The sequence below is a fragment of the Hermetia illucens genome, chromosome 5 (assembly GCF_905115235.1).
Source record: "Hermetia illucens chromosome 5, iHerIll2.2.curated.20191125, whole genome shotgun sequence".
In the NCBI taxonomy this organism is placed as follows: domain Eukaryota; kingdom Metazoa; phylum Arthropoda; class Insecta; order Diptera; family Stratiomyidae; genus Hermetia; species Hermetia illucens.
Window position 1 is genome coordinate 2,262,212 of NC_051853.1, and position 27,451 is coordinate 2,289,662.

At 42.9% G+C, this 27,451-nt stretch overlaps 1 protein-coding gene across 6 annotated transcripts in view; it reads left to right on the forward strand.

Annotated features, from left to right (window-relative positions):
- Positions 1 to 27,451, forward strand: part of LOC119657629 (probable serine/threonine-protein kinase DDB_G0282963) — a 148,953-nt gene that overhangs the window by 28,321 nt on the left and 93,181 nt on the right. For 4 of the 6 annotated variants that reach the window (XR_005250151.1, XR_005250152.1, XM_038064633.1 and 1 more), the window contains 5 exons: positions 6,780 to 6,852; positions 6,920 to 6,960; positions 24,026 to 25,586; positions 25,640 to 25,872; positions 26,010 to 26,238. Coding sequence is in view for 4 of the 6 variants with exons in the window: in XM_038064633.1 (XP_037920561.1) it covers positions 6,780 to 6,852; positions 6,920 to 6,960; positions 24,026 to 25,586; positions 25,640 to 25,872; positions 26,010 to 26,238 (2,137 nt within the window). In the remaining 2 variants the exon portion in view is untranslated. Of the gene's footprint in view, positions 1 to 6,779; positions 6,853 to 6,919; positions 6,961 to 24,025; positions 25,590 to 25,639; positions 25,873 to 26,009; positions 26,239 to 27,451 lie in introns of all 6 variants that reach the window. The other 2 variants (XM_038064634.1, XM_038064635.1) reach the window with 2 other exon arrangements.

Here is a 27,451-nt window from a genome sequence, read left to right on the forward strand (position 1 = left end):
TTTTGGCAATCGTTTTTTATTTTCATAATAAATTACATATGATGCAAGTGAAGAAATTTCTAGCATGTTGAAGAACTCGAAGATCTCGAAGGTAGTCGTTGACTTGTGTACCTCCGAACTATTTGGTCCATTTTGTCAAAAAATCCAAAAACTGTCGAATACTTCTCCCGAGTCTTATTTTCTCCCATAACACTAGGAATGTAAGGTTTATTTTTTTTACCTTGCCAACAATGGTAATATTCCACGATGACAAATGTTTAGCAATGGGTGGAGTAGTAAAGAAGTTATCCATGCAGATGCTTCTACCACTACTTCAGTACGGGGCGGCCAATTATTTTACTACTTTTCCACCCTGATTTTTTTTCCGAGTGTTATCTATTTTACTAGGGTACATAATCCCTTGCAAAGGATATGCGTTTCCCGCATCACAAATGCACCAGATCTTTATACATACTTAGCTGGTTTCGATGCTATATAATGAGTGAATCCAGTACGGCCACGGTATGGATAAAGCTGTTCATCGATTGTCAAGTTTGCGGTTGATTTGTACATCTGAGTTAAATTTGAATCCAACATTGTCCAGACACCACGAATTGGACCTGCCTTGTCAACGTAAAACGTTGACTTCAGATAAGAATTGGAGTGCCACATATCAAAAGTATGGTTCGTATTTGAATTGTTTGCGCCAGGACAAATCAAGATACCGAAGGTTTCCATTAATGCTGAGAATCTGGATGGTCAGCATTATAATGTTGATAAGTAGCTTCAAATTTTTTGTTAGTGTGACGGACGACTATATCAACCATATCGTAGGTGAACACTTTTTTGAAAGTCTCGCTTATTAACAACGTACTTCGATAAGACCTACTTCGCTGACGTACAACATTATGAGCTCCGGTCTGATACTGACTGAGTGGAGTTTTGCCCCAAACTGTTTTATCCTTCGCAATAAAACTCCCAGATGATTCTCGACCTCGTCCAAAAATAAATAATAATAACAACATAAATTAATTATTTCAGAACAAAACTTATTATTTCAATCATTGTTAGGAACAAATAATTTACTACCTTCGGGCTCAGCAGTTTCTACTTCATCGTGGTCTTCCTCATTCCTGCTATTCTCAACCTCATCTTCTATTTCTAAATTCCCTTCAGCGATTTTTCCTGTATCTCCAAAATCTTCTGGTTCATCATGCTCCGAATAATCTTTTTGATTTGAAATTTGACTTCTAGCTATATTCGCTGGAATCCAGTCTTCGTTATCACTGTCACTGGCCCGCTCGAATCCCTGTCATTTTCTCCAAGTAGTTGTTCCATAGTTTAATTTTTCACTGTCAAGAGAACACCATTAATAAAATATGTTTGATCCCACTAAAAGTCCAATACGTATTAAAAATACTCGACTTTAGTGCGCGATAGAAAACGAAGAAATATCCTTGAGTTTTTTTCTCTCTCCAACGGCATCTGTTTAGCTCCGAACAATAAAAACTGGCCTCTAAAATGGTTACACCTATTAAGATGAAATTTGGGAGAAAAAATTTTCAATCCCAAATAAAGAGTGAAGGAGAAGATTTTGTGTTGGATTTAAGGGTGTGGTTCTTTATATAAACGTGGGGATTTTTTTTCCTAAATTAACTTTCTGGGATATCAAATTAATGGCTTTTATTAGTTCTTTATGAAATAGGTTTTAGATTTGACATCGGCTGTAAAGCAGGAGAGTAAAAGGGTAACAAATACAATTTTGAACTGAGACTGAACATAATTTGAACAAAATTTGAAAAAATCCTGATGATGTCTTTATATAAAATCTAGTCCTCAAAATACATATATCATATGTCACATAGACATATATGACCGATCTCTGCTCAAGCAAAGTGACAAATACCATATTTCCTTATTTTTGAGTTCAAATTATAAAACACGTTTTTTTCCTTTTCCGCTAATATTTTTATTTTAATTCGCATATGCCGATATTTCGGGAACCACTTGTTGTGCTTGTGCTTCAATGCTACACGTATAGACGAGGTCAGTTTGCCTATTTAGCCTGAATTCGTAGTACCCATAAAGTGCCGACTTCCCTGGTCTTTATTTGAAGTTGATACTTTCCGCAATCGTGGTTAAGTCTATCTAGTCGTAAAGGATGTAGAAACGGATAGTATTGGGGCATCTACCAGAAAAGGCTTTTTCGGAAAAAATCCAAAAAAATGAGTTCATTATCCATCGAACACGACCCATATATTTTGGGGGCATTGTCTTAGGCTGGTGGCGGCAATTCTTGATCTGTATTGAGATTTTCTAATTTATTGACTTTTTGGCCAATAAATTCACAATTGGGTATTAAAATTAAAAGACCTATAACACCAATAAGAATGATTTTTTTTTTGAAAATTCGACCTTATTCACCAAGGTAGTTGCCTTCCATAGCGATACAATCATTCCATCGTTTTTCTAAACTTTCGATGCCTTTCTTATTCTTGGCAGCTATAACTTCACTATTGGAGCCGAATTTCTGTGCCTGGAGCTTCAGTGCTTCTGACATCTGCGAACAAGTTGGAGTCTAATGGGGCCAGATTTGATGAGAATGGTGGGGGCGGTAACAATTCAAATCAATTCAAAATCAATTTCCCCATCGTTTTCATCGATTTATGAATCAGCGCATTATCTTTGTGAAACAACGGGGTTTCCTTTGCCATATGAACCCTTTTCTGATTAATCGTGCCAACTAATCGATCCACTAATTTAATACAGTAGTTGCTGTTGATCATCTGGCCCTTCGGAAGAAAGTCCAAAAGTGAAATTCCCTGGAGGTCCCAAAACACAGGGACCATCACCTTCCCAGCTGACTGTCGTGTCTTTGGACGCTTTGACAAAGCTTACGCCCTTTAGTCTTCATTCGTCTGACATTGTTTTCGACTCCGGAGTATAATGATGAATCCACGCTTCATTCATTGTTATGTGCCGATGCAAAAAATCCTTTCCATTCCCCCCAATTCGCTGTGGAATTTTTTTTCATATCCAAATTGTCAAGCACAATTTTGAATGTTTTCAGGATCATTCCTATGTCCTCCAATCTCACTCTACGAACGGAAATAACGATTTTTAGGACTTTTTTTTACGTTTTCGGGTGCAGCCACCTCAATTGGGCGACCTGAGCACCCTGCGCTTTTGGCAGATATTAGACCACGTTTAAAGTACGTAGTTGCCTCCGCTTATTTACCCTATGATTCTTTGTATCCTCCACCGACGCAAGAACTTAGGGATCTGGTAGCGTATGCAGAATCAAGTGGTCTCGAACTCTTAATAGGTTGCGATGCGAATGCTCAACATATTTGTTGGGGCAGTAGCAAATGCAATCCAAGAGGAGAGAAGCTATTTCATTTCATCACTTCAGCTGGTCTTATGACTGCAAACGTAGGGTGCGCCCCTACGTTCGTGGGACCGAGAAGAAGCGAAGTAATTGACCTAACAATCTGTACCCCAAAATTGTTAGAGTTGATTACAGACTGGCGAGTGCTAGACGAGGTCTCACTGTCAGATCACCGGTACCTAGAATTCAATCTGACTATTGCGGGCGAACAGTCTGCAGTACAAAGACGGAACCCTAGGAAAACGGATTGGGCAAAGTTCAATGAACTTCTTGGCAATAAAGTACAGGTCCCTAGGCGACTAAGGACTCCTTTGGTGCTGGAAGATGAAGACTCTGAACTGCACACTTTTAGAGTGCTATGAAGAGGCTTGTCCTATTGCCCGAGGCCAAAGCGGTAAAACGGTTTCTTGGTGGAACCGAGAACTGCAAAAACTCAGGAAATCAATCAGGCGACTTCTAAATCGTGCTTGCAAAAGTAACAAGAACGAAGACTGGTTAAACTTCAGGAACTCACAGCGTGAATATAGGAGGCTCGTTAGGTGTTCGAAACGGGACTCCTTTAGAGCGTACTGTGAGAAACTGCAAGGCGAAAGAGAGACTTCAAAACTAAGCAGAATCCTCAAAAGGGATGAGTCGGCCAAGTTGGATTCTCTTAGAACACCCGACGGTACTTTCACGAGCTCCAGACTGGACTCCGTACAGACCCTCTTGGAAGTACACCACCCGGGAGAACGGGTGAGAGAAGTGGTAGGGGGAGAGTTGAGGGTTCTTGCAACCCCTTTAACACGCAAGTGTTGCAAGGGGAACTGGAACACTGCGAAAGCGGTTGTTACCCATGAAAAGGTGAGAGCTGCCATACCGTCCCTTGAACATTCCAAAGCACCTGGCATGGATGGCATCTATCCGGCAATGCTAAAGGAGCGTATGGAGCATTTAGAGCGACCTCTAAGAAATATTTTTCGAGGATGTCTTGCTCTGGACTACGTGCCTTCCTCTTGGCAACAGGTTAAGGTAGTTTTCATATCGAAACCTGGGAAAGATGACTATTCTAATCCAAAGAACTTCAGACAAATCAGCTTGACTTCATTCTTGCTGAAAGGTTTGGAGGGACTGGTGGAGCGTCACATTCGTGGAAACGCACTTAGGTCACACCCACTTAGTGAAAACCAACATGCTTACCAACGTGGAAAGTCCTGTGAGTCTGCTCTTCATTCTTTGGTCACAAAGATAGAGGATGCAACTTTGAATGGTGAGTACGCGATGGGGGTGTTCGTGGACATTGAAGGGGTTTTTCACTGTGCGCCTTTTCAAAAACTTTGTGATGCCGCCAGAGCGCATGGTGTTGATGATGCTTTAATTAAGTGGATCCATGCTATGCTTACGCAAAAATTGTTGTGCGTTGAGGTAGGAGTCGATCGCTACCTGACTACGGAAGCAACGAAGGGCTGCCCCCAAAGAGGTGTGCTTTCGCCGCTTCTGTGGAGTATGCTGATCGACTCACTGCTATGCGAACTGCAAAATTTGCCAATACATGCTCAAGCTTATGCTGATGACGTGGCTGTACTTGCTGTTGATCGGGATCTTGGAACGGTATGTAGGAACATACAGCGTGCCGTTGATTTGATAGACAGCTGGTACCTCAGACATGGTCTGTCAGTTAATCCAAATAAAACCACAATGGTTTTATTCACAAAAAGGAGAAAACTGGATGGACTTTGTCTCCCTGAGATGAGGGGTACTACCCTTCAACTCTCCGAAGAAGTGAAATATCTGGGAGTCACTCTAGATAAAAAACTTCTTTGGAACAAACATGTAGAGGTAAAGATGAAACGAGCTCTCACAGCTTATGGGCTGTGCAGACGGACCTTTGCCTCGACATGGGGACTCAGGCCTCATGTGGTAATGTGGAGATACGTTGCCATCATTAGGCCGATGTTCGTATATGCATCCGTAGTGTGGTGGGTTAAGATGAGACAAAAAGGTTTTCACCGTAAACTAGCCGCACTGCAAAGAACTGTTTGTCTGGGTATCACTGGTACCATGAGCACGACATCCGGCGCAGCTCTGAATGCACTACTCAATTTGCAGCCCCTGGATATATTTATTCAAAGCACTGCAATGAGAGCAGCTCATAGGCTGATTCGATTAGATCTATGGGAAAACAACGGATGTGGGGGGCACAGAGCATTGGATGAGTTATTGGGAGGACTGAATCCAGTTCTTACAATGTCTTCCGATTCTCGTGTCCCCATACATCTGTTTGGTAGAAGATATATAGTTACCCTGAAGCGTAGAGAGGACTGGGAAGACCCAGAGGAATGCGTGGCGATCTTCTACACCGATGGCTCAAAAACAGAAGAGGGTTCTGGAGCCGGAGTCTACCTCTCGAATAAAAACGAGAAGTGGACTTTTCCTTTGGGACAGTATGCAACGGTTTTTCAAGCCGAAGTTTATGCGATCCTAAGGGTGGCAAACTGGGTGATTGACGAGCGGTTGAAGGGCAGGCGCATCGCAATCTGCAGTGACAGTCAAGCTGCACTGAGGTCATTGAGCAGTCCTTTGATCACCTCGAAAATCGTTCAGGAATGCAGAAACCGTTTGAACTCTATGTCTAGATTCAATACGGTGGAACTACTCTGGGTACCTGGTCACTGTGGTATAGAGGGGAATGAAATCTCGAACGCTTTAGCGAAAGAGGGGTCAATCTCCCCTATGCCGGGACCGGAGCCAGCAATTGGGGTATCAGTAGCATTGGCTAAATCTGTTTTCAAAAACTGGGAACAAGTTTCCCATAATGACAGGTGGCAGAGCCTGCTCGACACACCAAACTTTTCCTGCCAGAACCGAACATACGTACCGCAAAGTTTATCCTGTCGAAAAGCAGGAGGACCTGCAGGTGTATTGTGGGCATTCTGACAGGCCATAATTCACTAGCTGGGCATATGTTCAGAATAGGAATTACCGAAGATCATACGTGTCCCTCCTGTAATGAGGAAGCGGAATCCACGGAGCATTTCCTATGTGAATGCCCCGCCTATGGACGCATCAGGCATCAGATCTTTGGTGCCGACGGACACTTTCCTGGGTAACACTTTTTCCACCATTGTCAGCTTGAACGCAGTGCAATTTTCGCACATATCCTCCAAAAGTTGGATCTACCGGAAAACATCGTAGTATGGCGCGTTGTGATGTGTGTATTAATCTCGGCACTGGACTGTCTACGATGATCATATTAGTAATCCGAATTTTATAAAAGAAATTGCAGCTCTTCCTATGGGCGATCGATTACCCATAAAATGATGTAGAGGCAAAAGTGAAGAAAGACTTTACTGCATGGGCATTTTGTATATTCTTTAGAAATTATGTGTGCCATATTAGGCAAGCATTTATAGATAAATTTTTAACATTTCAGATGGAAGCAAGTGCCCTACACCTGGTTGTGTTGGACAAGGTCATGTAACGGGACTTTATTCGCATCATAGAAGGTAATTTCGCCCTGGAATTTCGGCTCAACCCACCTAACTATCTTATTTTTATTCCAATATCAAAAAGTCTATCGGGATGCCCCAAGAAGGATAAAGTAACACCTGAATGTAAGTAGCTCACAGTACTCCCTAAATAATCTCCCCTATTGCATCTCTAAATGTGTCTCGTGTGTGCTGTTTTTGGGTTGGTAAAAGTAGAGTATGTATGCCAATTGTAGATTTTTTTTCATTGGATTTTTCCTTTTTCAGAATATCTCAGTTATTCTCTTTTTATCCGTCATAATTTTGATACTTTGCCGAACTTTCGAGTATTGTGCGTATAATCACTATTATGAAAACAGTACGTGCAGAAAGGATTTTGAAGTATGATAACTGTGCCACATGCATGCCGAGGCTACTCGAAATCAAAGTTAATTTTTTTTTGAAAGCAGTGTGTGAAAATATCGTGCATTTTCAGCGGGGCAGAGAGTTTTCCGAACAAATTGAAAGCGTGTAGTCTTTCATTTGCGTTTGAATGACATTTTGATCTATTTTTTAATGTAAATTGACATTTCTGTTGTATCTTTGAAGTAATACGAAAATTCAGATTCTTGATATGCTGCAGATACCGCAAACGTAATAGGGTAATGCATTTTAATATAATTTTTGTTGAAAAGGCGAATATTGAGTCAGAATATTTTTACTAAAGTAGAAAGCCTTACGACTTTTCTCTACCCCGCTACTCATGAAATCTCTGTGTTTTTATTTTATTTTTCATTTGTGAGTCTTGAACTAAGTGTTCTTCAGCTATCTCGAAAAAATGCGAGTTTTAATTGTTGTAAAACATTTTGTGGGGTGAGAAATTGTATATCTTTTAGTAATTGGTTATTCTTTCAAAATTACAAGTCTGTTTAACCGTCACTTTCATGACGGATTTCCTACAAAATTACACTCAATATTTGCCATTTTGAAAAAACAAAAATTATAAGTAAGACATTTTATATTGTTCTCTCTTCATCTGAATGGCGTGGATCTTATCTTGAAACGCTAAATCCTTGCGAACTGTTATAACCACAACAAAAAGTATTGGCGATGCATGAGACCATTCTAAAGTGTCCTACGCCGGGCTGCAACGGTCGAGGTCATGTGAGCTCGAATAGAAATTCGCACCGGAGTCTTTCGGGATGTCCGACGGCTGCTGCCAAAAAGGCTGCAGCCCGTGAGGCAAAGTATCAAAATGGATTCCTTTTACATTCAAAGACAAAATCAGGTTTGTTAATGTTTTAATATTTGTTTTTTTTTCCTTGACTTATGCGTTTAGCATGAAAGCAAACATATAATTTCTTAGGTTTTACAAAGAAAAGTTCCTCTGTTTTCGACAGTTCTTTAATTAAGGGGAGGGTATGGTCTGCGCGGTGGAAAAAAAAGATACTTCTTCAAACACTTTTCTACAAGATACGGGCAACGCATATCGAATGAAAATATCACAATATTATAGAATAACATGTTAAGAGTATTTGCTGAACGTTTCAACGAAAAATATTAAAATTTAAGCCTTTGGTAGCAAATCTCTCGAGACGTCTCAAAAAAAAGTCATTTTGCGGTCACGGCTGTAACTGATGACTCGATTGATAGACCAGTATCTTACTCCAAACTACAATTTTATTTTATTATGTATATATATTTCGGGAGCAACTTACTCCCTTCATCATTACAAAGCTACTGAAAACAATTTTTTTCTTTTTGACACATTCAATTTATTTATCCTATTATCCTATTATATCCGGAAGCTGGACGCTTCAGGTACGAAAGGTTTTGTGTATTTCTTAGTACGTAGCACGTAATATATGCATATATATGCACCCACTTTCGGGTGATATTGACATTGATAGTCTTCAATTTTCAAAGAAGCAACAACTTCGACGTATTATAAATTTGTTAGTAATAGTGCGATTTCCATAAAACTTGGTATGATCATGCTCTATATTATAGCCTACATCACTGCAGAATTTCGTGCCGCTAGGATGAATTTAAGGGGGGTTTCTAGCCAATTACAAAAAATTATAGGAATATACTATTATTAACTTTCTTTGAACAGATATCGGTATGAAAGGTATTTCGGAGCCAAAGCACCATATAGTGGCAGCCTTCTGATTTTTTTCAGATTTTTCGGTTTAGTAGTTTCTGAGAATGGCCCCCTTAAAGAAATGATCACTTTCAACCCCCCGCACTCCGCACCTTTCCAACAAATGTCAAAACTAAGACCAGCTTCGGAAAGTACTAATCGAGACCTTTAATTTGATGCCCCACATGATTATATTTGATGAAAAAAAATTTTACACTCCCCTTTTGCATGTATGGGGACCCCCCCCTTAAATTCAACGTAAAAGGATGTAACTCACTGTATGTGTGAGCGTTCACAGTTCCCACCTTTCTACCAAATTTGGTGTCAATCGCTATAACCGTCTCCGAGAAAAATGCGTGTGACGGACAGACAGACAGACAGGCCATATTGCCAGAGAGTGCAATAGGGACCCCAAGTGCCTATTGTGCGAAGTAAAAGAGGGACAGGATAACCGGCATATTGCCGGAAGTGGTAAATGTCCGGAATTTAGGAAGGCGCTCACTGCAATGAGAAAATGAGGTTTATTCAAATAAATCTGAATCATTGCAGGGTCGCTCAAGATTTACTTGAGCAGGCCACGTTCGAATCTGAGATGGAAATCGCCATCATAAGCGAACCGTATAGACACCGTCATGGTGGCATATGGGTCAAAGATTCGACTGGTGGAGCGGCGATATGGGCCTGCGGTCGACAGGCCATACAATGTACTGCAAGTCAGGCAGGCAGTGGCTTCGTGTGGGCGAAAATAAGTGGTGTATATGTATACAGCTGCTACGCCCCGCCAAGTTTGACACTGTCTGAATTCGAGCAAATGCTTGATAATCTTGTTCTCGACGCGAAAGGACGAAGTCCAAAGGTGATTGCTGGTGATTTCAATGCTTGGGCCCTAGAGTGGGGTAGTAGGGAATCAAATACTAGGGGGCGCAGTTTATTAGAAGCTTTTGCGCAGATGGACATAGTTTTGGCTAACGAAGGTGCTGTAAACACCTTCCAGAAAGGGGGATCAGGCTCGGTTGTAGACCTGACCTTTGTCAGCCCTTCGCTGGCGCGTGGTATGTCCTGGTGCGTCAGCGAACGCTACACCCACAGCGATCACCAGGCAGTTTCTTTGAGACATGTGTCGAACCTGAGGGCAATGAGCTATCATGCCCGAAACAGAAAAAGATTTCAGGCTGGTCTGCAAAATCTTTGGATGAGCAGAGCTTCTTAGAGGTGTGGTTGGATCAACCTGATATAGCAGGCGCCTCTACGGAAAGAGCTGTCCATCTGGCTCAATGCATCGCCAAAGCATGTGACGCGTCCATGCCTAGGAGGTGCGCATTCCCCCGTAGAAGACCAAACTACTGGTGGAGTGATGAACTGACCGGCCTTCGATCAGCCTGCCACCGAGCGAAAAGAGCGGCTCAGAGGGCGGTAGGTAGAGTCGATCAAGGGCAGAAAGAGTGCGCCTACAAGGTAGCCCTCAAAACCCTCAAGCTCGCCATCCAGCGAAGCAAGAGGAAATGCTTTAGGGAGCTCTGCTCAGAAGCGGACGTAAATCCGTGGGGGAGAGCTTATGGAATCGTGATGGGACGATTTAGAGGCCGTTCGTCTCCGCAGATCACGTGCCCCGCCCTCTTGTTGAAAATCATCCAGGGGTTATTCCCCCAGCAAGAGGAGAACACCGACACATTCCAACCACCTCTGAATGTGACGGCAATCCCGCCAGTCACCAGAGACGAGCTCCTGGAGATCTGCGGAAGAATAGGAGACAATAAAGCACCGGGTCTCGACGGAGTACCGAATAAGGCCCTTAAACTTGCCGTGAAATCCAGGCCGGACCTGTTTGCTGAGTTGTTCGAAGCGTGCATGTCCGAGGGAATATTTCCAGCGGTATGGAAGCGGCAGAAGTTGGTACTTCTGCCTAAGCCTGGTAAACCACCAGGTGAACCATCCTCATACCGACCCATATGTCTTTTGGACATGGTGGGGAAAATGCTAGAGCGGGTAATCTATAATAGATTACTCCCAGTAGTTGAGAGCCAAGGCGGCCTTTCAGATCGGCAGTATGGACTCCGTAAAGCCAGATCAACCATTGATGCCATCAAATTGGTTACTGGCTTGGCCGAAGATGCAATCCACGGAAAGGGTAGTACCAGCAAATATTGCGTGGTAGTAACCCTGGACGTGAAAAATGCATTCAATTCGGCCAATTGGAATCTAATCCGGAAATCCCTAGCGAAGGTTGGTATTCCCGCCTACCTCGCCGCAATTGTCGATAGTTATTTAACTGAAAGGAGGCTCTGGTACGACACTGATGACAGACCGCAGGAGTACGTCGTTTCCGCGGGTGTCCCGCAGGGCTCCATATTGGGCCCACTACTGTGGAACATCATGTACAACGATGTACTTAATCTTCCCCTTCCGGAGGAAGCCACAGTGGTGGGTTACGCTGACGACATTGCACTGGTTGTTGTCGCAAAGCATCTCGAAGATGCTGAGTTATACTCAAGCGAGGCAATCAGTGCTGTCAAATGCTGGTTGGAGAGCTCTGGTCTGACGCTTGCGGAGGAAAAAACGGAAGCGGTCCTCATCACGAAGCGCCGGAAGAGAAATTACGCCTGTGTTAGAGTCGGGAATCATATCATCACTTCCAAGCCGGCCATCAAATACAGGAAGCTCAGCTATAAGCAACACGTACAGTATGTTTGTGATAAATCATCCACTGCCAGTATGGCCCTGGCCAGGATGATGCCGAACGTGGGAGGGCCACGGCATACCTCTAGGTTGCTTATAGCCAGGGTGGTGACCTCAATCATGCTCTATGCGACCCCAGTTTGGAGCGAGGCATTGCGGATGTCAGTTAACACTAGCAAACTGAATGCAGTCTACAGGAGGACAGCTCTGAAGGTATGCTCTGCCTCCAGGACTGTCTCAGATGATGCAGCATTCGTCATCTCTGGAATGATGCCCATTGACATCTTGGCAGATGAGATGGCGAATATATACCATGCGAAACCAACCTCTCCCTTATTGCAGACGAAGAAGGCTGAGAGGGAGAGATCCATAAATATAATAGATGGCAAGAGCGGTGGGAACGCTCGGGAAAGGGTCGGTGGACTCACAGGCTCATTCCTGCCATCAAGGAGTGGTTGGAGAGACGACACGGTGAGGTTAATTATAATCTCACCCAGTTTCTCACGGGACATGGAGGATATCTCCAATACCTTCACAGGTTTAAATTGGAGACCTCACCCGACTGTCCAAATTGCGATGGAGTCCCAGAGGACCCAGAGCATGTATTCTTCCACTGTCCGAGATTTGTGGAAGAAAGGAAAAAAGACGGACAGACAGACAGACAGACAGACAGAAGGTAAACCGATTTTAATAAGGTTTTGTGTTTACACAAAACCTTAAAAACGGAACCGGTAAAGGGATGGGAGAAGGATGCGTAAGGGGAGGGTTAAAACTATTGGGAGATGGAGTAGAAAGTGTCAGAGCGATGTTCGTTGTAGGGCCGATGATAATACATTAGTCTACCGTTGCGAAAAACGCGACCTAAGGAATGAAGGTTTATGATGTCGGAGGGGAGGACATGGGTTCTAAATGGGCGGTCTGTAGGACTGATGTGTGAATAGATGGACTCTCGGACTAGGCTATTGTCATGGTTCAGGGCTTGGTAAAGGAACTTTATTAGGGATTTGATGAGGAACACGTCTAAACGGGTCGAGTTGACCCGGTTGTAGACGGCTTGGTTGGAACGGGGATGGGAAGGGCCTAGGGATACGCGGAGGAACTTCCTTTCGTTAGCTCGTAGGCGTTCCATTTGATGGGAGGTTAGATCGCACCATGCTACGAAGCCGTACGTCATTAATGGACGTATTAGCAGCTTGTAGCAGTAGAGCTTAACATCAGGACGGACAGAGGACTTGTAGTTAAGGATAGGCCATAAGGATTTCAGACCACTTGTAGTGTTGGAGAGGATCGTGTTAACGTGAGGAATGGGAGAGAGACGGGAGTTTAGGTGGATGCCGAGGTACTCTGTGGAGGTGACGGTGAGGATTGGATCTTGGCCAATTTTGATAAGGAGATCGGAAATATCGCAGCGCATTTTGAAGGTAATTTTTATCCTGCCTCGAAAGACGATGGCATGGCATTTGGACGGGTTGAGTCGGAGTTTCCAGGAGATGAGGTAGCAGTTGAGGGATTGGATGGAGTAGTTTATAAGGGATTGGGCGGCGCGGATATTTCTGGATGGGGTATGGAGAATTAGGTCATCGGCATATTGAAGAGCTTTAACTGTGTAGGGAGTTGTGGTGGAATAGTGAAGAGGGATATCAGCAGTGTAGAGTGAGAAGAGGGTTGCCGAGAGGACCGAGCCTTGCGGGATGCCTGCGGGGGGACTGTAGGGATCGGATAAGGAGTCGAGAACTCTAACTTGGGAATGGCGGTTGGAGAGGAAGCTAAGGATAAGTCGGCAAAGGTGGGGATGAAATTTAAAAATAAAGGACAGTTTGAAAATAAGGCCTTCTTGCCATACGGAATCGAAGGCCTTCTGAATGTCTAGGAGGCAGGCGGTGGTGGGGATGTTATTGTTTAGACTTTTGTAGAGGTCGGATTTGAGGACGAGGAGGGCGTGTGATGTTCCATGGCCTTTCTTGTTGGCGAACTGGAAGCTAGGGATGGTATCGTGGTCAGAGATGTGGGAAAGTAGAAGGTCATGGATAGCGACTTCAAAAATCTTAGAAAGGGAGTTGAGTAAGGAGATTGGGCGGTAGCTATTGGGATTGGATGTGGGTTCTTGTTTTTTCCGGATGGGGACGATGTGCGCTTGTTTCCAAGGAGTGGGGAAATGAGCTAAGATGAGGCATTGATTTAGGAGTTGTGAAAGGAGAGGACTTAGGGTTTTGGCGCACCTCTTAAGGATAATGGTAGGGATTTTGTCAGGACCTGTGGATTTTTTGTTTTTACGAGAAAGGATTATGGATTCGATGGATTCTTGGGAAAGGGATGGGATTGGGGTGCAAAAATGGGGAGCGGGACCTGGGGGTGGAATTGGTAGGCTGGTGTAAACTGGGAAGTTGGACGTAAGGTCGGAGAGGTGTTGAGAAACCGAAGATTCGGTAGCAGGATCTGAAAGGTGAAGGGTGGTGTGATGAGCTGCGAGGAACGCTTTTGCCAATTGGTCAGCATGATCTTTAGGTGACGTGTTGTGGGGAAGGATGGTGGGAGTTTTCAATTTGGCGAGGTGGGGACAAGTGTGGCGGAGTTGGTTACAGGTTTGGTTGTTTATTGAGATACCTGAGAGTTTGACGGTGTGGTGTTCGGCGTAGAGGGATTGGATTTCGGATCGAATGGATCGAGTTAGGGAGTCGATGCGGATTTTAAGGGAGTTGAAACGTGGATTATATCTGTTCCGGTGGAGTTGGCGGCGGAGAGTGGTTTTGAGTTTTATTAGGTTAAGGATGTGGGTGGGGAGTGGATTAAGTTGTTATAGTTTAAGGGACGAAGAGGGATGGTTTGGTTGCACACCTCTTGGGTGATTTCGGAAATCTGGGCTATTGAATTGTCTAATATCTCCGGAGAAGGAGAAGGTGGAAGAGAGATGACTGAAAGTCTGTCAGCAAGTCTGTAATTGACTAGATTCCAGTTGGCTTTGGAGTAATCGGGAAGGAATTTAGTTTGGGTTCTAGGGAGTTGATCATTAATGCAGAGTTCTAGGACCACACCGTCATGATCACTTAGGCCAGGAACAGTTGGGAGATCTGAGGGTACTACAGGGAAGTGGGATTGGGTAAGGAGATTATTACTAATGAGGAATAGGTCAAGGTAGGAATGGGAATTGGATGAGTGGTGGATAGGTTGATTGGGCGGGAGAAGGGTTAACTGTAGAGGGAGAGAATTCTGGGAATACCAGTTGGCTAACCTGTTGCCATTGGGGTTGGGGATGGAATTGAACCACATACTGTGTTTGGCATTCAGGTCGCCACCTAGTATGAGGAATACTTGTTTATTTTGGGATTCTGGGAGGGCTCTGAGGAAATGAACAAGTCGGGTGAGGTCAGCTGGGTCAAGGATCTGTTTTGGGCAGTAGAGGCTGCCGAGGAAAGTGATAGAAGAACGGCAAATGACCGAAATAACCGTAGTCTCAAGGGAAGGGGTGATGGATGATGGGACAAAAATTTGATTGGAGTTTATGTGGCTGGACACTAGGATAGCTGTACCTCCGCCCGGGCGGTTTATGCGGTCGGTTCGGAAGGAAGTGATGTTGGGAAAGGAGAGTCTGTGGATTGAGTTCAATCTTGTTTCTGTGAGTAGGAGGAAGTGGGGATTATGGGTGTTATGGAAGTTGAGGAGTTCGTGTCTTTTTTGTCTACTCACAATGGAATTGGGGTTGAGCAATATCACTTTAGTGGACATTGCTAAGAGAGACTTGGCACAGGAAGGACAGTAAGGCAAGTCTTTTTTCCATGGGAGAGGAAAGGGAGTGATACGTGGGAATGAAGGAGTTGAGTTGGGAGGCAAGCTGAGGAGTCGGCATATTGAATAGTGAATGGATTTCACTATCCAAATTGAATGAAGTGTTGGGACGAGTGGTGTTTCGGGCTATGGAAGCATATGAGAGTGTTTGCTGATGAGGTGGGATAGGATTGTTGACTTGGATGGGTTTGTGTTGGGAGGGGGGCCTGTGCTTTAGGACTGTGTTAGGGTTGGTTGGTTGAAGGATTAAATTTTGGCGGGCTCGGGCTTGAACAAACAGTTCTGGGTAGGTTAGCACCATTACCAGAACTCAGCGATTTAAATATCTGGAGGGGTAGATTACTGCCATTGAAAGGACTGAGCGATTTAAATATCTCGAGTCAATGCTACCAGCCAATGGAGAACTGCGTAATGAAATGTTTCAAGCATTAATGCCCCCTGGATGAAGTGGCATTCCCCAACTGGTGTTCTTTGTGATCGACGTATCCGCGCACGTCCCAAATCTAAAATTTACTGCAATGTCGTCCGTCTGCCGCTCTCTATAGTTCTAAGTGTTGGCCGACTATAATGGACAATGAACGGCGTCTTGCGGTAATGGGGACGAAGATGCTGCATTGCACTGGTGGCGTGACACATTTTGATCACGCCTGAAATGAGAATATCCGCGATCGATATGGGTTTGCACCGATCGTGGAAAAACTGCAAGAGAGGCGTTTTCGATGGTGTGGCCACGTAATTCACGCTAACGAGAATTCAACAACCTGTATTGGTCAGAACATCGAAAACAATGGTAAGCAACCAAAAAACCGGCCAAAACAATGGTGGCTTGATACGCTGGATGCGGATTTAAAGGTCTCGCGATTACATCCTGATTAGGCATTTGATAAAATAAAATGACGACACCGATCACGACGAGCCGACCCCGCTAGTGAACTGAAGGCTGAAGAAAAAGATGTGAGGAGCGACGAGTGCACGACAGCTCCGTATAATATAGCTAAAGATTATGACGTCAGCATCTTATTTGTATGGCTTAAGATGCTGTTAATTAGCACGAAATTGATAAGTTTGAACTTCTATAACTTTCCCAATAATAGTTGGATTTTCACGGAACTTGGCATGTGTATGCACGAGACTGTCCTCTATACTGGTTCAAAATTTGGTAACCCTAGGATGAACTTAAGGGGAGTTTTTTGGTCAATTTCTAAAAGTTGATAATATACCATTAGTAAATTTATCTGAGCAGATACCGGAATGGGGCATCTCTCGAAGATTAGATTTCACAAAACCTTAAAAAGGGCTGCAGATAAAAAGATTCTTCATAAATGTGACTTTAACATTTCACGCGAATGTCAATTATTCCGGGTAATTATGACGTCAGCATCTGATTTGCATGGCTTTGGAAGCAGTAAATTCGCGCGAAATTGATAAGTTTGAACTGCTATAACTTTGGCGTTAATGGCCTCTCTGCCCTCTAAGCTGGTACAAAATTCGGAAGTCCTGGGATGAATTTAAGGGGGGCTTTTCAGTAAATTTCTAAAAAGTAGTAATATCCTATTAGTAAGTTTATTTGAGCAGATATCGGGATGGAACATATTTTGAGGCCTAGATTTCATCTAGGCGCACCACCCTGATTTTTTTGGGTTTTTAGGTTGGGTAGTTTCCGAAAATGAGTCCTGTCTCACTTCAAGTGCGTACATTTTGACTCCTTACTCACACACTTTGCAATTTATACCAAAACTAATATCAGTTTCGGAAACTACCAATCGAGGCCTTTCATTTGACACCCTACACAACTATATTCGGTGAAAAAAATTTTTGAATCCCCCATTTGCATGTATGGGAAGCCCTCCTTTAAACTCCACCTAAATTTATGCCACTCGCTGTTTGCGTGAGATTTCATAGCTCCCATCTGTCCACCAAATTTCGTTCGGATCGGTTTAGCCGTTTTGGGGAAAAGTGCGTGTGACAGACAGGCAGACACACAGACATTGAATCGATTTTAATAAGGTTTTGTTTTACACAAAACCTTAAAAACATTAAATTATTCGAATTATCTATTAATTACCGCGGCAAGTTTTATTAATTTTGAGGGGCAATAACCGCATCGCGTCTTCTCTCAGAATTTCTAGACTTTCCCAAGGGTCCAAGGTTCGGTTTGTATGCCGCAAGAGTTCAAGGTTATCGCGTTGAATGATATGGGCTTCTTCGACTATGTGCACTGCCACTGACGACCTTATGGACGACTTTTGTTTCCGAACAGAATTTATCGCTTCCTTGATGTGCTCATTAAATCTCGTCGTTATCAGGCGTTTCGTTTGTCCTATGTATATTTTATGGCAGTCGCTGCACGTTATTCGGTAAATCCCGCTTTTTTCCTCCGCTACCAAAGGATCCTTAACGCTTCCCAGTAAACTCCGCAAGGTGGACGATCGACTCGAACCTATGATTTCCAGTTGGTACTTCTTTACCTTCTTCTTCTTGAGTAACGGCAAGAGGGGTTCCCCATCGCTACTCCCGAAGTAGTTTTGTAGAATCTGTCCCGAAATGAAAAATAGTTTTCGTTCATGCAGAGCCTGGCAAGGTTAGCATAGATACGAATTTTTCTTCTCCATTCCGGGCCAGATCCAAACTGGTTCAGCCATCTCTCGAGTTCGAAAATTGACTCTTTCACTGGTGTGTTGGGAAACAATGCCTTTACATCAAACGAAACCATCACCTCGTCATTACCCATCCTCTCAATGCGTTGCAGCTTCTCTATTAAATCATGGGAGTTAGCAACTGAGTACTTACTATTCGTCGTCCCAATGACTCGATCATCTGGAACAAAAGAGCCAAAGTAATTCTATTGGTATATGAGCTTTCTCAGGTAACGCTGTCAAGTTTTTCGTTTTTTGGTAAGACTGGAAAGTCAAAAAAGCGATTTTCACTTAAAAAGTTGACAACAAACTTATAAAAAAACTCGGAAGCGTTACCTCATGAGTTATACAGGAAAACTGTGTACCAAATTTCATCAGGATCGGTGAAATAGATTTGAAACTACAGCCGTCACCAACTTTGAAAACGTGAAGTGTAGGAAAATCGCCTTAGGGGGGGAGTACAGTGTAGAAGGGTTTAAATGAGCTCTATCTTCGGAAGTAAATCAAGGCTTAAACTGAAAAATTGGTTGAAATAATAAAAACTTGCTTCTCCTATTCGCTAGTGTTGATTTTTTTTTGGAAAATTCCGATATTTCGGGAACCACTTGCTCCCTTCATCAGTGCTAGCAAGATTTGCCTCAGCTCAACATAAACAAGGATACTTTCAAATGTAGGTGGGTCAAAACACAGTTGATGACTGATTTTATCGCGAGTTGTCAGCTCTGTTCTCGTATACGAGGCAGCAGGGGGTAAGAGCACTAAATATCTGCGAATCGGTTCAGTGCTCTTCGAAGAAGCTGTGGGCAACATCGCATGTGCTAGTGGGCAACTTTGCATGTGCCAACATGGATAATTGTGGGGATGATGCGAGTGGATATTTAAGTCGATGAGGAGAGTCGATAAGCAGGAAGAGAGCCAAACAAGTAAAAAAAACTGAGCGAATAATGCCATTGGATGCATGGCAAGGAGCGTAGGACCAGGCAGAGATTGGTCGGTGGACACACAGACTTATCCCACTATTAAACGAAACTACGGCGAATCGCTGTTTGACTCAGTTCTTAAGTGAACAGGGAGGGTACAGGAAGTGCCCCTATAGGTTCGGTTTTGATTTCCGTTCGATTGTCCTACGTGTAAGGACTTTTCTTCACCCGTCAAGATTTGAAAATGAAAGAAGGAACTTCGAAAGTGAGTCGCGTTTTGTGGTCGAAAATCTGGTAATTTACATGGTCTAATCGGATTCAGCATGGAACGGACGTGGACGTGGTTCCCGAAATATCGGTATTTGCAAATAAAAATCAACACTACCGACTTCATCAGTACTAAGAAGTCTTGTTAGCACTGATGATGGGAACAAGTGGTTCCCGGAATATTGGTATTTGCAAATAAAAATCAACACTACTGACTTCATCAGTACTAACAAGTCTTGTTAGCACTGATGATGGGAACAAGTGGTTCCCGAAATATCGGTATTTGCAAATAAAAATTAACACTAGAGAATAGGAAAACCAAGTTTTTATTATTTCAAATAATTAATCGCTAGAAATACCGCGTAATTAGACTCAGATGGCGGGGGTATTTGTTGTTTAAATAGAATTATTTTCCACATCTTCAGCTTCAATTTAAAAAAGTCCTTCCTAGCCCCTCCCTAGCCTCCTCTACGCCACAAAAATGTTTGTCGTGTAAAAAAAAAACGGCGTTCATTGCCGGACACGATTGTAGCCTTCCGGTCGGTCTGAAACATAAAAACCAACCAGTACTTAAATACCTCGGGTCAACGCTATCAGCCAATGGAGAGCTACGTTATGAAATTGCTTCACGCATTAACGCAACCTGGAAGAAGTGGCGTTCCACAACTGGTGTTCTTTGTGATCGACGTATCAACGAACGTCTCAAATCTAAAATTTACCGCAATGTCGTCCGTCCAGTCGCTCTCTATGGTTCGCAATGTTGGCCAACCATAAAAGACAATGAACGGCGTCTTGCGGTAATGGAGACGAAGATGCTACGTTGGACTAGTGGCGTCACACGTTTAGATTACATCCGAAATGAGGATATCCGCGATCGTTATGGGGTTGCACTGATCGTGGAAAAGTTGCGAGAGTGGCGTCTTCGATGGTATGGTCACGTAATTCGTGCAAACGAGAATTCACTTGCCAAGATTGGTCTGAACATCGAAGTCGATGGTAAACGACCAAAAGGCAGACCTAAGCAACGGTGGCTTGATACGCTGGATGGGGATTTGAAAGCCTCGAGATTGCACCCAGATCAGGCATTCGATAGAGCCAAATGGCGAAGCCGATCACGACGAGCCGACCCCGCTTGTGAACGGGACAAAGGCTGAAGAAAAAGAAGAAGACTCAGGATACTTGTAATTATCGTGTGAATCCCCTATTTAAGTCCTCGGCTTAAAAAAAAAATGTGAAAGAAAAAACTATTAAGAATTTTTGAACTTTTTGGATCGAAAATTTTTAAAAAAATATTTCTGAGTAAAAACGGACTAACGTTAGAGGTTCGTATGAAAATGGCTTTTGTTAGCTGCTATTTCCGGCGAACCGCATTAAATTATCTTTATTTTTACGCCCTGAGGAGCGTCCGTCGCTTCAAAAAACGACATTTTGAGAAAAATTGATTTAAAAAAAAATAGAGATTTTTTTATGGTAACTTGGATAAAACGTTGCTTACCAGCCTGAATGGATTCCCGAGCCGTACAGTACTCCATCCTCTTCGATGAATTCTACTGGGCCCTTCTCCTCGCGTCTCTAAGGGAGATTCTCGCTTCTTGTTTTTGACAGCTACTATTTGGGCTTCGGACTTTGCAATCCTTTCTGCATTTTTCTTTTCCATTGCACTGAAACATTGGTTTCCTGTAGTCACACTCTTCAGTAATCTTGATGATTGAAGTCTCCTTCATTCAACAGGCAGACAGCAATATTGCAAGCAGTTTCAACTACTACTTTGCCATTGAACAGTGTCTTTGGTGCAATTTGCCAAATCATGCTCTTGAATTAAAGAGGGACGAAGGAAGGGCTAGGATTTCGTACCAGGGCAGAGGCAACTTATCCGACGCTGCCGCACCTTTGCGCTGGGAGCCGCTTGACCGAAGCAGTTCGCAGGTGTTAAACCACAACAAGGATACGAATTATATTCAGCGTAAATCCGCCCATAGTTCGAACCAAAGCCTGGCCGGAGCTAGACAACTTAATTTTTAGGGATTGAGGAGTCCTAAGTCCGCATCCATTTAATATCGGATCGGACCAAATGGAGAGCAATTTGCTCCTACTCTTTATGGTCCACGGACTCCTCTTTTTGGAATTGATAGACCAGTAGCTTACTCCAAACTACAATTTTATTTTACTATGTATATATATATTTCGGGAGCAACTTACTCCCTTCATCAGTACAACGCTACTTCCTCTCTTCTTTTTGGGTTAACACACAGGAACATGCTCTTGAAATTTTCATTCGCATTTTGATTAGAGGCTTCTAGACATCTTGTCAGCAACTCTTCACTTGTTAGGCCCTTATAGATTGGTTCCATTGCAGTATTAACTTCATACGAAAGGACATCTGGTGTTCGTATTTTTCATTTTTTTGCCATAGTTCGGTGTCAGCCACACGATGAAGTTTCACTTTGCGGGTAGTGACAGTGGTGGGGGTCATTGTCAGTTGAGACACGGTGGTAATATGTGGCAATTATGACCTTCCTCATTTCTTCTACCTCAAAAGGGTTGCTTCTAATTGCATTTCCATAATGTTTGGACAACTTGTCTATCTGCGTTCCAGTCAATTTGCCATTCCCTTTCAAAGAAGGGTGAAGCTTTACTAAGTTCCTAAGTCTTGAGCCCATTCTTTTGCTAACATGGTTCTATTTTTTTTCTATCTTTTAATCTTTCCATACGGTTTAACCCCAGAAATTGCTTTACGATTTTTTTTTGTCACCATCAGTTGCGTAGTACAGATAGCGAACACTTCTAAAGTCCACTGACATTTTAAAAATTTCAAGAAAGCCTTTGACCGCCATTCCTCCACTGGTGCCTTCATAGTTAGGATTGCATTCAGGCTAATGGGTATCAATGAAGTCCTTATATTCTTCAGAACGAAATTTCTTTTCCCAAATTTCACATGCTTTGCAAAAAGTGCTACTACTCACTGAGGTTTCTATCAGTTTTGCAGTGAGCACTCCTTTAGGAGCTACAACACCGAATAAAGAAGAAATCCTCTCTTCATCCAGGATCCATCAATTGAAATTGCAATGTCTCCTAGTCTATAACCTGGCCTGAGTACAGTTTTCTCCTTTTCCTCCGTAGCAGCTTTGTTCATACAATAATCTGCAGCTACGCTATAAGCTTCTCGTATCTTCTTAGTTAGCTTGTGAAAGCTAGTGAAGTAACTTTTGGCGACTGGGATGTCCATATCCATAATTCTACAAAGCAAAGTAACGGCAACATGACCTATTCCAAGCAACCTCATAGCAAAACACAGTATTACGTTGACCTCAAAACCATTCTTCTCAAAGGGGCAAGATGGTTTGTATTTTTCTGAACTGGATTGAACGTTTATTTTCAATCCTAGTCCACGTTCTTGAGAGATCACGAATTGCGCTTTTTCATCAGACTTTCCACAACTAACTGTTTCCGAAAGAACACTAAACAGAGAGCGAAGAACTCCAAAATGACAAGCATATAGTTCTGTGATGTGGAATCAACAAATTCGTTGCTAATTCGTAGTGTTCTTGCCGATTTTGAAGTTTGCGCTTGGTTAGTTTCCTTCTCGTCTTCCTTGGAATGTTGGTTCCCCTAGAGTTTTCTTTTTTTGGGGCTTCCGGGGCATTGGTTGCTTGTTTTAGTTCCTTTCCGATCGATCGAATGAACTTCGGACATTTTTATTAGTTACGGAATAATAAAAATTTGCCAAAACGAAGGTACTTTACAAACGTGAACAACCTAACCAAACAGTTGTCAATAAACAATAACAGCAGCCTTTTAATAAATATCACCAATACCTAGTTCGATTAGGTTTGCTTTATAAAAGGCGTAGAACCCCCACCATGCAGAAAAATTCCCGTCCTTGCCTCTTCTACTGAAGGAAAGCGAGTGCGTACCAGCTAATCCACAGCTGACCAGGTGACAAGCAGAAAGATCAAAACACACGACGCATGCTTGCAAACAAATGACTGTAGCGGCGGGAATTTTTTTGAATTCGGCGCTCGGAGTGCCCGCGTTTTGTTCCGGAAGAAATGAAGATTTTTTAAGACAAAAAAAATTGATTTTTTGATCCTCTACGCTGTAGTTTTCCCTTAAATTTCAACAGATCGGGATGAACGACTCAGACCTTCGATTGGTTAAAATTGCATATCTCCGTTGGTTTTGTCTTAATCGCTCTAAAACTTTCACACAACATGCTTGAGATGTAGTGCATTCATAAAAAAATAAAAATGGGGAAACAATTTTAAGACCATACCCCCCACCTTAAAATACTTCAAGATGAATATACTGTAGATTTTTTATAAATTAAAATTTGTCGAAAACATGTATCTGTATAGAATTAGCACTGACGAAGGACATATAAATAATAAAAAAATCTACAGTATAATTGAAATCTATTTTAAATTGTTTTGGTACCGTTTCTTTTAGTCTTTTTTAAAAAAAGTATTTTCATATATGAGAATTGTCAAGTGTAACAACTGGAAAGTGTCTCACAATATTTCAGACTTTCAACCTGCTATACACACACCACAAATGTGAGAAAAGCGGGAAATAGATATAGTTTTAGTCTTTTCCTCTTTAATTTGATTGAAAGATGCGTTGATGCGAAAACCCCCTGAACAAATAATTGCAATATTTTCCAAAAAAAATAATAATTATGAGGACTAGTACGTAGAAAATGATGACCACCATTTTCCCATACTCTGCTTTCATTTGTTTTAATTCGTAGTCGAATCCATGCCAATTTGAGATCTTCTATTTATTTTCAGCTCTTAGTAACCAGATCCTGTTGACTGACATCCGTAACCAAACTCCGGGGGTACAAAAGGCGGATATAAAATCCTTGTATTCTCTAGGCTCATCGAGTAACGAACCATTGATGTCTTTAAATTCTAGAGACGAGATTCGTTTGAAAACCGAAAGAGATACTTCCGATAAGTCCAGTCGAGTTGACTTGAATGACACATCGTCAAAATTGAATCATAACTCGTTTATTAATAACAATAGCAACAATAACAATTCTTCAAATTGTCTTAATAATAATAATAGTAATAACACCAACAACAATAGCAAATGTTCTAATAATGCGCTTAGTTTGAATAGTAACACAAGTAGCAACAATTTGACTAGTATCAGTAGTAGTAATAACAACAATAATAGCAACAACAACAATATTCCCTTAATTAAGACCGAGCTTAGCCAAACGACGATTAAATCAGAAATAAATTATCCAAAAAGTCCGACAAATATCGCGGCAACTCCCCAGCAACATCAAACATATTTAAACAGTGAATCAAGTCAGAACTCTTTCACTGCAACGACTGAATCAAATCAATCGAAAAGTAGCAGTTTGGCAAACGGTGGTGGTGGTGGTGGTGGCGGACAACCCCCGCCCTCGTCATCTCATACGACGAATGGTGACTCATTACATTCGTCTCATTTATCGAATCAACAACGGACAAATGACATGCTCCGAGGCCCGAATCCACAGATGCCACTTCCAGGTGGGGCTCAGGAGATGAACGGCTTCGTCAGTCTTCCCATGAATGATTCTGGCAATACACAGGAAGCACAACAGCATCCGCGAAATACTTTTGAAACGTCGAACGGCCTGATGATGGGTGGTGCCACACATATGAACATCGATGATCCCTATCGGGATCATCAGATGCGGTATGCCCAAATGGGCGATATTGGTACCATTACGAAACCGACTGTTTCCTATAACAGTGACATGTTGACAAACCGATCCTCCTATGAAACATCAATCAATACTTCCTCCAATCGACCCTCTGCCTATGATCCTAATTCTAATACTACTTCCACTCCTATTTCGACGGCTTTCGAGCGTTACGATCCCAATTGCGTGTCGCAAAGGACCAACATGTACTCCTACCTGCAGTCAGCTTCTATGGACGACATTTCTAGCCAACAGAAGTACTTACAGGAACAACAACAAATGGTGCATGCTGGCGTACTCAAGACTGAGCATGATGAGAACAATGGCCCTATCTATCCTCGCCCTATGTACCATTATGATCCTACGGTAGGACCACTTCCACCAGGATTCTCGGCAATAAATCTTTCTGTTAAGGTGGCAGCAGCCCAGGCTGCTTTCAAGGGAGGATCTCCCTCTCCTAATGGACCTGTAATAGATCTTTCCACCTCGAGCGTAACATCATCAAGTCCACATGGTTTCAATTCACCCCATTATAGTCAACGAATGGCCGGCAGCCCGCAACCTGGATCCAGTCCTCATTTAGCCAGTCCTCAAGTGCCAAGCCCACAAGGGCAGACGTTGGATCTAAGTGTGACGCGATTACCACACAGGTAGTGAACGCCTTGAGTTTAAAATTGGTGTAGTGTTTTTTTAACAATTTCAGTACGGCAACTAGTCCACAGTATGGTGCACATCCTGACGGATTAACTGGTCATCCACATGGTTTCCCAGGTGGGCCGAGGTCACCACAAACAGAGCCTGTCGATTTCAGTGGACCTCCGAGACCTTTAGGTTTTGGCTTAGTAGGACATATCGGGGGACCTGGACCTTATAGTAGAGAGTCAACACCGGATAGTGGTGGATCACATTATATCGACAGCTACAGAGATCCCAGCGGTGAGAATATATCATTTTAGTTAGATTAATTTAACAATATCTAAAATATCTTCAACCGAAATTTGGAAGTTTTAAATGACAAAGAAACCTACAACTTATTATCTATTAACAAACGATGGAATTATTGTGATTCACAGGTTACAGTCCCCATCCTGGCTATGGAATGGTGGTTCAATCCGATTATCCCCCGGCCGGCTATCATGGCTATGGTCCAACAGCATATCAGTGTAGTAATCCGTATGCAACTGCGGTTGGTCCTGGCGGATATCCGACACCCGTTTCCGGTGGTTATTCTCCTAGTCCGGCCTCATGTTATGCCATGCCTCCACCCCAACACATCCCGCAACACGATAAGACAAAGGACAGGTAAGTCTAATGGCCATATCGGAATTCATTATCTTCCCTATCCTTTCTCCAACATTCAAGAATCCTGGAAGATGAAATTTGAATATAAGTCAAGCATGACTGAGAATTTCCTCAAATTTAAGTACGTGTTTGAACGGTTAACGAGAGTATATCGAAAAATTATCTGGAGAATGAATGTATGAGGGAGTTTTACCCATGTCTAGGGAGTCGGGGGTGTTTTTTACTTATTGTAACAGAATCGGGGGCGAGCATTTGAACAGCCACTTCTTGAGATTGTCTTATTCCAATTTACGGATGAACTTATATTTTCGAAGGACACAACGACCCTTTAATATTCAAGATAAAGCGTAACCGGGAACCTCATGCCTTCGGGAAAACCTTCCAAATGCAATTCCTAGTGTGTGTTCGCTTTCAGTCTAGTGCCAGCTCATATAGGAGACAGAAGGACCTCGTCGTTTTGGTAATTTGCACATTTAATGTTCGCTGCTTAACTCTTTCAACCCTTCAGGTGCACTGCGAGCTTTCCTCAAATATTTGTAGTATGGGGTTGAGGTTGAAACGGTTAAATTCGTAGGTTACTTTCCGCTTTGGCTTCTTTGCGGAAAATCTCTCTATTTCGGTTTACAGTCCTATGGGATCTCGAGAGTTGTTTCGTTTGTCTGGTTTCTGAGACTGGCTGTCGAATGGCTAAGGATGAAGCGTGATACATTTACGTTTAGTTTCTAAGATAAGCTCCAAGATTACGTTTTCGGTTATTAAAATAATTAGGTGCTTTATGGGTCTACCTTATTTTGAATCTGCGTGAAGCATAGATGCGGGGTGGATAGAAGACTGAACTTGGGAAGAGATTTCATCAGTTTGAGTGTGGAATACATCGATTGAAATGTTTTGGTGCTGAATTGGCACAAGCATTTTTTGTTTTGGTCTGGTTACATTCAAATGTTGGTACTAGATATTCTTCCATTCGAGGAAGAGATTACTATTTAATCAAATTGGATATTTGACGTCAAAAACAGATACAGACGGACAGACGGACAGACGGACAGACGGACAGACGGACAGACGGACAGACGGACAGACGGACAGACGGACAGACAGACAGACGGACAGACGGACAGACGGACAGACGGACAGACGGACAGACGGACAGACGGACAGACGGACAGATGGACAGACGGACAGACGGACAGACGGACAGACAGACAGACGAGCA